Source organism: Ylistrum balloti, unplaced genomic scaffold (genome assembly GCF_031769215.1).
Source record: "Ylistrum balloti isolate Yb309-2 unplaced genomic scaffold, AGI_CSIRO_Ybal_v1 Utg370058, whole genome shotgun sequence".
Classification (NCBI taxonomy): Eukaryota; Metazoa; Mollusca; class Bivalvia; order Pectinida; family Pectinidae; genus Ylistrum; species Ylistrum balloti.
This window is the reverse complement of record NW_026782107.1, coordinates 891,657-905,029: the sequence shown is the minus strand read 5'-3', so window position 1 is coordinate 905,029 and position 13,373 is coordinate 891,657. Positions and strand designations below refer to the sequence as shown.

General features: G+C 37.7%; 1 protein-coding gene across 2 annotated transcripts in view; it reads left to right on the top strand.

Moving 5' to 3' along the window:
- The window catches only part of LOC132549480 (mothers against decapentaplegic homolog 3-like), a 50,101-nt gene extending 37,662 nt beyond the window's left edge, over positions 1–12,439 (top strand). For both annotated transcript variants that reach the window (XM_060213419.1, XM_060213418.1), the window contains 6 exons: positions 4,933–4,992; positions 6,676–6,708; positions 7,021–7,233; positions 9,432–9,569; positions 10,397–10,541; positions 11,087–12,439. In XM_060213419.1, coding sequence (XP_060069402.1) covers positions 4,933–4,992; positions 6,676–6,708; positions 7,021–7,233; positions 9,432–9,569; positions 10,397–10,541; positions 11,087–11,210 — 713 coding nt within the window. In that variant the 3' untranslated portion in view covers positions 11,211–12,439. The remainder of the gene's footprint in view (positions 1–4,932; positions 4,993–6,675; positions 6,709–7,020; positions 7,234–9,431; positions 9,570–10,396; positions 10,542–11,086) is intronic.
- Positions 12,440–13,373: the final 934 nt, after the last annotated feature.

Sequence of the window (13,373 nt, the reverse complement as noted above, 5' to 3'; positions counted from 1 at the left end):
ACTAAAACTATAATTATGAACCTTGGTGTATATATTGGTTATACTAAGAGAATGTGCATTGAAACAAATTCAAGGCCGACTACCTCTTAACTACAGAGTTATTGCTCTTTGTTACAATTTAGTGTCCAGTAAGGCAAGGAGCATTCTTCAGTTTTACTGATACTCATTTTTGGGGATGAGACCAGAAATATGAAATAGCCACCATCTTGAAAAAAACTCTTTTAAACTCCTCATGTTTCAAAAGGTGGAATTGAGCTAAATTTTTTTCAGAATGAGGAGAAACTGAAATGGGTGTTTTTTGCTTACTGCTTAAGTATTCTAACTTCTTTTTGTCATTTAATAACTTCCTATTTGTTGCTTTTATGTTGCACATAGGTGTTCATAGTCAGACGACCATTAGGGCCTTATATGCCTCTTGTTTACTGATAAATAACTTTTTCTAATCAGATTTGAATTGTATAAAGAACCTCTATACATCAGGAGGATATACACAAGGTAGATGCCCATCACACAACACACAATTACTACCTAGATGTCAGCGGTAATTCTTTATCAGTGTAACATTGTTATTAAGCTCAGGGCTAGAGTCAGACACAAAGCAGGGACTTTTCTGATGTTTCAATAGTCTAGTTGTGGTAAGAAATTTTTCTGTTTGGCTAACTTTTAGCTTACAAGTTACTGTCAGTGACTACCAAGATTAGACTTGTTCTTAAAGTCATTAAGTATTGATATGTGAAGTGTGGATTGGTCAGTTCTGTTAGACAATCTCATCAGTATAATTTGACATTGGTCATTCTCCAGAAGGCTATCTGAGGTCAGGCTTTCTGAGGTCAGGCTTTCTGAGGTCAGGCTTTCTGAGGTCAGGCTATCTGAGGTCAGGCTATCTGAGGTCAGGCTTTCTGAGGTCAGGCTTTGTAGCCACACTGAGTAATATGTAATCAATCTTTCAATTTATTTTCATGAGTCTTTTTTCAGTTTTATTGGTCCCGGGTTGTAAAAGCATTTCAAGAATTTTTATGAGTCCCAGGACTTGGGACTCATGTATAAAGATTGATCTCTGATTACCTTCATATCCGACTAGCCTAAAACAACAAAAGAAAAGATCTCGCTTTCTAAACACATATGTAGACAAACTAGGCCATTCTTCACTTTGTCCTCAGAAATTTCCAATAAATCTGTCTGGGTCTGAGGTCAAAAGGTCATTTGGGGATAGTGTTGTGGTCAGAATGATAGAAATTGCTCTTCTGTCTGGCTGGAAGATGAAATGGTCACCTGACTGTAGAAGTGATACTTATTGTGTGAGAGAGCTGTACAGCAGCCTGTAATTTATCATGATCAGGACCTTGATGTCAGAGGTCAACTGTTAGTCATTGGAAAGGCAGAAACTGTAATCACGTGAGGAAATATTGTCATTTCTTCATTACAAACTACTCTTGATAACAACATCTTGTTATTCAATTCCATCTTGTCAGTGACTACAGATTTTGGGGAGAAGTAGATGGGTGTGTTATGTTACCCACCCCCCCACCCCCCCACACACACCTTCATGTTATTTAAACAACACACATGTAGTTACATATATAAACAACATGTGTAGTTACATATATAAACAACACATGTATTTACAAATATGAATGCTCAATGCAGGCACATATATAAGAGAAAAAATTCCTGATGGAAAAAAGATGCACATATGTACATGCACATTGTGTAAAACTTATATACACAAACAGAATGTGAAGTAAGTTACATAACAACAAACATCACATATACATCTATACATTTATATATATATTTATGTATATATATATATTTATGTATGACATATATAAATCTTCGTGTTATTATCTAGTTACATATATATACTTAAGTTACATTAAACATCATGTTAGATAGATATAATTATATATCCTTAAACAGAAAGATAGATACACAAGTGCACTATTTTTTAACATAGAAATATACACCTCAACATACATATGAATAACGGTCAATAATAAAGTAGTTACATAAATACACGGATGTATTTTCTATATATATAAGTATTGGAAGGTTTGAATGAAAATATGAAGACAGAGGAGAGAATCGGAGGAAAGTGACGCGGAGAACGACCAGCCCGTACCAGTCTAGGCTGCCTCACTAGACACACATACACAGCTACACAGCTACAGAGTAGGTATACCTACATCGACACAAAAACTCCGTTGGATCATGCTTACCAAACCTGGACTTAAAAAAATCAATGACTCTGTCTAGGGATAGTGTTGGGAGAAATCTCAGCCTCTGAGGCCAGGCTGGGGTGTACCCCGCCTAACACACCACAATTTTTTTGTTGGATTTGTCGCACAAGTATGGCAACATGTTCCCTAACGATGAGCCAAACGTCTGGTACCTACCTTTCCTGTCGCCCAAGAATTCGCCGAGGGTCAGCAGTGTGACCGGGGCTTGTCGCTTCTCCCGGGGTCAGTGTTCTTGTCCATCGTGCAGGGCCCGCCGCCCGGAATCGTCCTTTGGCTTGGGCCGCGGCTTCTCAGAATTTTGGCAGTTTTTATGCTAATGAACCTGTTCATGGTTTGAATGTTCGATCTACGTTGTGTTGGGGGGGTCGAGGCTGGATATCTACGAGGGTTTCTCTTGTTATGATGAAGTTTATGTATAGCCCAGTGTGGTAAAACATCTAAGTTTTCCTGTTGATTCAGACACTTGGGATTTACAGGGAGACCTGATTTTGTGTTGATAGACCTGCTTTATGTAATGGTGATCCGGTCAAAACCTGGTAGGTTGGGACTCATTTTGACCGAGACCATCTTTGAGTATTTTGCACCATTGACGTTGACAACCTGTTATTGAATTTATTCTCTGTATGATGTTGCCTGTTTAACATGGACAACTTTCTCTCATTTAATGTTGGTTGCACCTATCTCTGTCCATGGCTCAGATGTTTCTTCCTTCCTTGACATAGACAGAGTTTCTTAACATCTCTTTACAAATCCTTTTGTCCCATCCCATCCCCCACCCCTACTATATAAACAATTTCTTTATATCTCTCTCTCCAAATGGTAGATGTATTTCTCTTAGTCCATATATCCTGTGTTTTGCCCCCCACCCCCTTCCCCACTCCTGCTTTCTGTATATCTCTCTTCCAATGTTATATGTCTCTGTCTCATTCCATGTACCCTGTGTTTTTTGCCCCGTTTGCCCCAATCCCTTCCCCTCCCCTACTAAGGATTCTTAGATCAATCTCTCTTTCAGTCCATGTACCCTGTGTTTTTTGCCCCGTTTGCCCCAATCCCTTCCCCTCCCCTACTGAGGAAACACTTCCTGTATAACTCTCCAACATTCTTAGATCAATCTCTCTTTCAGTCCATGTACCCTGTGTTTTGCCCCAACCCCTTCCCCACCCTACTAAAGAAACACTTTGTGTATATCTCTCCTTTCATACACTCTGTGTTTATCCCACCTCTCTCTACCCCTACTAAAGAAACACTTTTTCTACATCTCTCTACCAATGTCGGACGTCTCTTTCAGTCCATGGACATTGTGTTTGGACCCACCCCTCCCCAACCCCAATCATAATAAAGAAATACTTTCTCTATATCGTGATACCAATGTCTGCTGTCTCCCTCTCAGTCCATGGACCCTGTCATTTGTCCCTTGTCCTAACCCCTACTATACAAATATCAATGTCTTGTCAAAGAATTGTAACTTGTGAAATCTATATAAAATGATGCTGCTGCCCTATTTTCAGTAGCTTCTTTATCTACTGTATAATATAGAGTTATCCCACCTCCTAGAGGGAACCCCCTGTGATGTGTGTAATACAGGGTTATCCCACTCCTAGAGGGAACCCCTGTGATGTGTGTAATATAGAGTTATCCCACCTCCTAGAGGGAACCCCCTGTGATGTGTGTAATATAGAGTTATCCCATTCCTAGTGGGAACCCCCTGTGATGTGTGTAATATAGAGTTATCCCACTCTTAGAGGGAAACCCCTGTGATGTGTGTAATATAGAGTTATCCCATTCCTAGAGGGAACCCCCTGTGATGTGTGTAATATAGAGTTATCCCACTCTTAGAGGGAACCCCCTGTGATGTGTGTAATATAGAGTTATCCCACTCTCAGAGGGAACCCCCTGTGATGTGTGTAATACAGAGTTATCCCACTCCTAGAGGGAACTCCCTGTGATGTGTGTAATACAGGGTTATCCCACTCCTAGAGGGAACCCCCTGTGATGTGTGTAATATAGAGTTATCCCACTCTTAGAGAGAACCCCCTGTGATGTGTGTAATATAGTGGTCCCACTCCTAGAGGGAACCCCCTGTGATGTGTGTAATACAAGGTTATCCCACTCCTAGAGGGAACCCCCTGTGATGTGTGTAATATAGAGTTATCCCACTCTTAGAGGGAACCCCCTGTGATGTGTGTAATACAGAGTTATTCCACTCCTAGAGGAAACCCCTTGTGATATGTGTAATACAGGGTTATCCTACTCCTAGAGAGAACCTCCTGTGATGTGTGTAATATAGAGTTTTCCCTCTTATGGAGGGAAATCCCTGTGATGTGTGTAATATAGAGTTATTCCACTCCTTGAGGGAACCCCCTGTGATGTGTGTAATATAGAGTTTTCCCTCTTATGGAGGGAAATCCCTGTGATGTGTGTAATATAGAGTTATTCCACTCCTTGAGGGAACCCCATGTAAAGTTTGTGATATAGAATTTGGTATAAAGAGAAGTGTTACTAGCACCACTGATATTAAGGGAGATAAATTTGTGGATACTTTTGACTTTTTTCTGTGTATGTATCAAAGGTAGACAAATTTATGTTGACTAACAGTAATTTTTTTTCGATTGAGTGTTTTGCTTTTTTTGTCTCTTAGGAGATAGACCTTTTGTTAACACAGTTATGTTAGTGATATTGATGTTACTTACAGACACCCCGCCCCCCGGTTACATCAGTGAGGATGGAGATACTACAGATAACCAGGGTATGGGTAAGTACCCACCAGCGCTACATATTTCTATGTCTAGAACAATCGTACATCCTTGGTATTGTGTGATTATATTTAAACTCCATCAGTCATTAGTGATTTCACATGGTTCTGCCCTCACTGTATTGGGTATGTAGTTGTGCCCTCTGTATTGTGTATGTAGTTGTGCCCTGTGTATTGTGTATGTAGTTGTGCCCTGTGTATTGTGTATGTAGTTGTGCCCTGTGTATTGTGTATGTAGTTGTGCCCTGTGTATTGTGTATGTAGTTGTGCCCTCTGTATTGTGTATGTAGTTGTGCCCTCTGTATTATGTATGTAGTTGTGCCCTCTGTATTGTGTATGTAGGCTGTCCTCTGTTTATTATGTATGTAGTGATGTCCTCTGTCTATTGTGTATGTAGGCTGTCCTCTGTTTATTATGTATGTAGTGATGTCCTCTGTCTATTGTGTATGTAGGCTGTCCTCTGTTTATTATGTATGTAGTGATGTCCTCTGTCTATTGTGTATGTAGGCTGTCCTCTGTTTATTATGTATGTAGTGATGTCCTCTGTTGTGTATGTTATACCCTCTTTCTGTTATGTATGTTATGGAAGGACAGACACTGTCAGTCTTGTTGTGTCCTGTTTTGAATCATTGTCATGTCTTGAGAACTATTGAGCTAATTTAGGTTGATTTTTATCCCATGGTATCATAACATCAAGTTCTGCACCTTTATATGTATACATCTATATAATATTTCTGAAATGTATGGTGCTTTCAGTATGTATCTATATCATATTTCTGAAATGTATGATGCTTTCTTTATGTATCTATATTGTATTTCTGAAATGTATGATGCTTTCAGTATGTATCTATATCATATTTCTGAAATGTATGATACTTTGTATATACATTAGTTCAGATGAACATTAAGCCTGGTCCAAGGGATACTGGGCCATCCGTGCAGCATTCATTGTCTGTCAACTTTTAATATATATTGCGATTATTCATGAACAATTTAGTGAATTTTAATCAAATTTGGTCTGCAGGATCCTTGGGTTGGGGAAAGGAGAACCAGTTTTGTGTAAATGGTGGGTCTGGGCCAGATGGGTGAGGTTCAACAGGAAAAATCTATTCATTTTTTTAAAACTTCAAGAATCGCAGGCTATTGTCCATATTTGGACTGAAGCATGCTTAGGGGAAAGGGAAATCGGTTTTGTACAAAGCGTGGCTTCTTTTAAATACTTCTGATCCTCACTGAATAGCTATAGCATTGCTGAGCATCAGGAGATAAACACAATTGTATCTGATAATTTCTCCTGGGGGTCTGGTCCCACGCCAGGACAGATTATATCATTGAAACCATTGAGATTATCATCACATAATTTGACAGAATTGCTGGACATCAAGAGATTAACAAATGATCTCTGTCCCCACTCCCTAGGGACTTTTGAAGTTGTATCTGTAGGATGAGACTCATCAGGGGATATATTTTCCTCCCAAAGTATGTAAAGTTTAGCATTATTGACTTAGATATCCGGGTGAGCAATACAGGCCTTCTGGGCCTCTCATTTTCCAGGCAAGTACACAAGTTCAAACAACTGTCAGAAACATCCACAGATTATCTTATCATTGTCAAAAAGATTGATTGACTGTGTCAAAGTTTCTGTAAGATCATGAAACCATTTAAGTTGTGTTTTTGTTTCAGACGGAGTTGATGTGTCCCCCAGTCCTCCTTTAGGTGAGACTTGTCATGATTAAGTCTTTTATATGTCTGCCAATTCTCATCAATGCAAATGTTATAATTTTTTTTCTTTCTATGAAATCCTTGTCAACAACTCACAGCAAGAATGCTACTACTTTGTTTTGTTTACGGATTCAATTTCACCATAACATGTGTGAATCCTAACATTTATATAGTTTGTGTCAAATACTATCATTGCTGAATCAAGAAAAGAGCTACATTATGAGAAACAGCCTCTGAACTGTGAACTTTAACCTGTTCAAGTTTTTAAGATTAATGATCTGTGAACTATGAACTTTGACCCCACAGATGCCCAGCCAGTGACGTACAAAGAGCCAGCCTTCTGGTGTTCTATTGCTTATTACGAATTGAACAACCGTGTTGGGGAGACGTTCCATGCCTCCCAGCCCTCTCTCACTGTTGATGGGTTCACCGATCCATCAAATTCAGAGCGATTTTGCCTCGGCCTCCTCTCAAACATTAATCGTACTCAACAAGTTGAAATGACACGACGCCATATTGGTAAGTTTGTCTTGCTATCGACCATCACAGCCTGGTATTGATCAATTGATCAGAATTCTTTCTGTATTCTGTATCAATTCTACATTGATGTGGTTCTGTGTCAGAGGATTCTCTTTCTGAAGGTCACAGGTCTTAAAATGATACTTTCTATTACATCCTTGTACTGTTATCAGTTTAGTTTCTATTAGAAAGAAATATATAAGAAATGAAGTAATGGATTTGATTTTCAAAAAAATGCTTTTTAATAGACAATTAAGACACAGTTATAAAAAAAAGTTCAAGATCCAGTTCTAAACTGTATGTTGGTATAGTAAACAACCTGTGGCTTTACCTAGATAAGGGAGACAACTCTATTTTATTTTATTAGTGATATTTTGAACTCGGCTTTAAGAGTCTTTCACTGAATTTAATAAGATTTTTAAAAATGTGTTCCAGACTCACCTGGCAAAAATCTCTGAAATCACTTTCTTATTATTTGTATTTAAGGTCAGAGGTCAACTGTGTAAAAATATACAACTTATAAAGTCAAAGGTTAACTGATTAAGTAATTAACTGACAAGATCAGAGGTTTACTGTGTTAAAATATCTAGTCCCTAAATATATAAACCTAAAACACTTATAAAATGTCCTTAGAAGCTTACAAAGATAAAGGGTTAAATAACACAAATTCATCACCAAACCCAATACAGTTTGTTGATTTCTGATTTTTGAGAAGATGTTGATCTTACCACAAAGTGATAGAAAATTGTATTTGCAAGCTTTCAACTACATCTGTTTCCTTTTTCATGCAAAGAGTACAAATGATTGAGCGGTGATGACAGTTCACGATTTCCTAATTTGACGAAAGTGTCAGATATTAGTCTGTACAAACCATCCTAACTTTGTGATCTGTTGTCTGTAAGGAATTCTTGTTTACACTATTTCCAAAGAAGAATTAGATGGATCTCTAATTTGCTTGTTTTAGTTTTGCGACTGATCAGGGGAAAAGAATGGTTAAATGGCAGCCATCTTAAAGTTTAACAATGAAAGCATCTTGCGACTAATTCTTGAGATGTACAGGATAGATCTCCTTCAAATATGTAGCTTATGTAGCAACTTTTTTCCTTGTGACTTATATACAAGTGTGGAAGAAAGAAATAAAATTGTATCATAATGACCATACCAATATGAGACGGTACTGTGTTTTGTTGATTTGAAAATTGCAATATAAATCACATTCTCAAGTATGAAATAAATATCCTTTTTAATTTGAATCGTAATAATGTGTTCTTGACTTTTGTGGTTTCTTGACAGCAATTACAAGAAGTCATGGCGGAAGTTTACACAATAGACTATTGCATCCTGGGATTGATAGGTCATTAGGTCAAATTCTAGAATGATTGCCATGCTTATTTATGATATGAATGGCTTCGTGTAACTTACAAGGAAAAATATAGGGCAGTGAAGATTTTTGTCAGCATGCAAGAGCCATAATTAATATTTAACAGTAATGATGTCATATCAGAGATTGTTTAGCCCTATATCTATGGGTAGACAATCTTTGAAGATCCAAAGTCAAACAAGTTTGAGATGAAGGTGAATTTCAACCAAATTTGACCTGAAACATCATTGGGAGAAGGGAAACATTTCATTTCTAAAATTCAGAAATTTGATTTGACCCCAAGGAACCTGGGATTGGGTAGTTAGACAACACTTTTCTTCAAAACACTATTCTTCATTAATACTTGAATGGATTTCATTCAAATTTTGTCTGTAGCATCAGTAGGGGTGGGCAAATAATTCTTAAATTCAGAAGGAACTTGGGGATGGGGCAATACCAAGCTTTATTCAAATATCAACAGTCAAACACACAGAATCTACTTCAAGATATAAACTCTTACTATAAGTTAGATACATAACATATATCATCATATATGATGATGGAGTTAAAGTTTCAGGGAAATTTAATTGATAATTGACAAAAGAAGTTGTTACATTTTGCACTAGCATTTTCACTGTATTAGATCTACAGGTGATTGTAGTGGTACATAATTGAGTGATGTCACCAATTGTTATACCAGTATATATATCATATTAGAGTTTTACAGCAACAGCTTGGTGCTGGGGATAATGCCACGCTTTGTGGCTCCTTTTTTATAGAGTAATTAGATGCTATTTACTGTAAGGTTAACAAAGTAGGTCTGTCTTTTTCTTAACAGGTAAAGGTGTACGTCTTTATTACATTGGGGGTGAGGTGTTTGCCGAGTGTTTAAGTGAAAGTGCTGTGTTCGTACAAAGTCCAAACTGTAATCAGAGATATGGATGGCATCCAGCGACGGTCTGCAAAATACCACCAGGTCAGTACCACAAACTTCATCTTATCAGTGCCACAGATACACCAGGTCAGTAACACAAACTTCATCTAATCAGTGCCACAGATACACCAGGTCAGTAACACAAACTTCATCTTATCAGTGCCACAGATACACCAGGTCAGTAACACAAACTTCATCTTATCAGTGCCACAGATACACCAGGTCAGTAACATAAACTTCATCTAATCAGTGCCACAGATACACCAGGTCAGTACCACAAAATATTATTATGTATGTACTACAGACACCACCAGGTCAGTACCACAAAATACCACCAGGTCAGTACCACAAACTTCATCTTATCACTGCCACAGATACACCAGGTCAGTAACACAAAATACCACCAGATCAGTACCACAAAACACCACCAGGTCAGTACCACAAAACACCACAAGGTTTGTATCACAAAACACTACAAGGTCAGTACCACAGACACCACCAGGTCAGTACCACAAAATACCACCAGGTCAGTACCACAAAACACCACAAGGTATGTACCACAGACACCACCAGGTCAGTACCACAGAATATCATCAGGTACGTACCAAAAACACCACCAGGTCAGTACCACAGACACCACCAGGTCAGTACCACAGAATATCATCAGGTACGTACCAAAAACACCACCAGGTCAGTACCACAAAACACCACCAGATACGTACCACTTACACCACCAGGTCAGTACCACAATATATCACAAGGAAAGTACCACAAAATATCATCATTATTTTCTGCTGTGAAAATGGAAGTTATCAATATTCATTTGAAGCTACATTTATTTATAAATCTTTTCTATGGTTATGTTTCAGGTTGCAATCTTAAAATTTTTAACAATCAGGAGTTTGCTGCATTGCTGGCCCAGTCAGTGAACCAAGGCTTTGAGTCTGTGTACCAGCTAACACGCATGTGTACCATCAGGATGAGCTTTGTGAAGGGCTGGGGAGCCGAGTATCGGTAATAGTGATAAGTTCTTAAAATCTAATGGTAGTGTCATCAGCTCAAATGATTTTGCCTAAAAAACCACATTTTTATGTCTTGGTAAAAAATGTTGACCATCCTGATACTGTTAAGTATCTAACAAGTTTTTAAAATTTTGATCAGTATCTAGCAAGGGAACTAAATGTTGGCAACACCAGGGTTTTCCATAATTTTGTTAGTAGTAGGCTGTGTAGTGAAAGTAGGAGGCTGGCCTGCAGTGTACGTGTAGTCATGTACGGAACATTATTATGGAACTGGATTGGTGTAGGCGGCCAAATTATCAAAGTAGCCGGTCAAATTGGCCGGCTCCCGGCTCTTATGGAAAACCCTGCAACACCCTAACTGTGATTGAAACAGCGTGATAAAGAAATCATCATGTTTTGCCATCTCTCCCCAAAAAGCTCAATATCTTTCTATTTAAAAGATTTTGTTTTATGTATCCTTGAATATTTTGTCTCCTTCATAAATACTTGATCTCCACACTAATGACAACAGTTAATATATTGCTGTTTGTTTTACAGACGACAGACAGTAACAAGTACTCCCTGCTGGATTGAGATTCATCTTAACGGACCTTTACAGTGGCTGGACCGAGTCCTGACTCAGATGGGTTCACCAGGGCTACCGTGCTCGAGTATGTCGTAGGTCATAGGTGAAAGTTCAACATCAATAGTCATATGATGAACTGAAAAGTGAATTATCAAACTGGAAACTTATATTTGTAACTGTTTTACAGAAAACTATATATAAATACATGACAAAGTCATTAGTATGTTACGGTTGTATGAATGTTAACGCTTGATTGGGAAACTGAAGACTGGATAGGCTTATGTATGTTGGAAAAGTGTTCTCTGTGTGTGGGTTTATAGTCAAAGAGGTGCGGAAAAACTATTCCATAGAAGGCAAGAGTGGACAATGTGGAGGGATCACAGCTTGGTAAGTGTCTCCTGAAGGAAGGAAACGGTTTCAAGAGAATTTTTCAATCTGTGACACATTATTGTTGGAAGATACAAATGATTAACAAGTGGTATTCTGGTGTAAGATGGATGCCCATGTTCTCCTTTGTATAAAGAACCATATGGACAAAGTTAGTTCTGTGATAGATTAAGCCATACTCCTGTGTGACCTTGATCAGAAGGGTCAATCTTATTGTGGAGGTAGGAAAGGAGGATAAACTTTTATCATGAAGGAAAGAAACTTGACAAATAGAATTTTGTTGGAAGACTTGACCTGCGTATGAAGAGGAAATAAACGTTACACTTTGAACCATTGTTGTTATTGAAAAAGAAAGATGTGATGAGTGGAACTCTTGCTTTTGGAGGAAGGAAAATGTTGAAGCAGTGGAGTTCTTCTGAATTTGAGGAAGGAATACTGAAGATCAACATTTTGTCATTGTTATGGTGCACTGAAATGTTCTGTAAAGATCATTATTGTTAGGAGATGGAACTGGTTTTGATATGTAGATCATATCTAAGAAAGTTTCTTTCAAGTTTACTTGAAAATTTAGTCTGTTATTTATTGTGCTGCTGGAACATGTGTTCTTCTCAAAAGTATTTTCTTCTATTTTGACAAAAGCTGTTCTCACAAGATATTCTTGCAGTCTTCTCATAATGTTAATATTGTTAGTGATATAAACAAGGATGGGGATATGAACTTCAAGAAACCTGCTTCATTTTATAACTTATTGGGAAACCTAACGTAAATAAAAAGAATTAGTATTTAGAATGTAGACATAGGCAGTCTAATATATTGATACACTATCAAATTTGTCAAATCATTTCATGATTGAATTGTGAACATTTACAATGATGGCTACTAAAGCAAGATACTATCAGAAAAAAATAAAGGGATGAAATACGATTACTGCTAAAATATGTGAAGTAACAGTGTGGTTAAGTTTTTGTGAAGGAAATGATAAAGCACTTATTTGATGGAAAGTGAATGTCACCAACACCTTGGTGATTAGGACAGCAGACTGACGGGTCAGAAACATGGCACATCTATAAATTTCCGTTTGCCAAAATTTTTAAAGTAGAAAAAAAGTTGTTTCAATATAAAGTTTGGTATGTAATGTAGGTTTCATTAGCAGAAACAGTAGACAAGGGTAGGAGGCCATGAGGGAAAGGGAGATTAGTTATGAGGGAAAGGGAGATAAGTTATGAAGGAAAGGGAGATAATTTTTTAGGAAGAGGGATACAAGCTATGAGGGAAAGGGAGATAAGTTATGAGGGAAAGGCAGATAAGGTATTAGAATAAGGGAGATAAGTTATTCAGGAAAGGGAGGAAAGTTATAAGGGAAAAGGGAGAAAGGTAATATGGAAAAGGGAGATAAGATATGAGGGAAAACAAACAGGTCATTAGGGAAAGAGAGATAATTTTGAGGGGAAGGGAGAAAAGTTATTAGGAAAGGGAGAAAAGTTATGGTTATTAGGGAAAGGGAGATAAGTTATTAGGGAAAGGGAGATAAGTTATGAGGGAAAGGCAGATAAGGTATTAGAATAAGGGAGATAAGTTATTCAGGAAAGGGAGGAAAGTTATAAGGGAAAAGGGAGAAAGGTAATATGGAAAAGGGAGATAAGATATGAGGGAAAACATAAACAGGTCATTAGGGAAAGAGAGATAATGTTGAGGGGAAGGGAGATAAGTTATGGGGGAAAGGGAGATAAGTTATTAGGGAAAGGGAGATAAGTTATGGGGGAAAGGGAGATAATCTGTGGAAGGCAATTATGAATTCATCACCACAATGTTGTTATTCATTATTTCATCTAAAGAGCTTTGTTTACTTTAAAGTCTTTTGTTGTTAGTCAT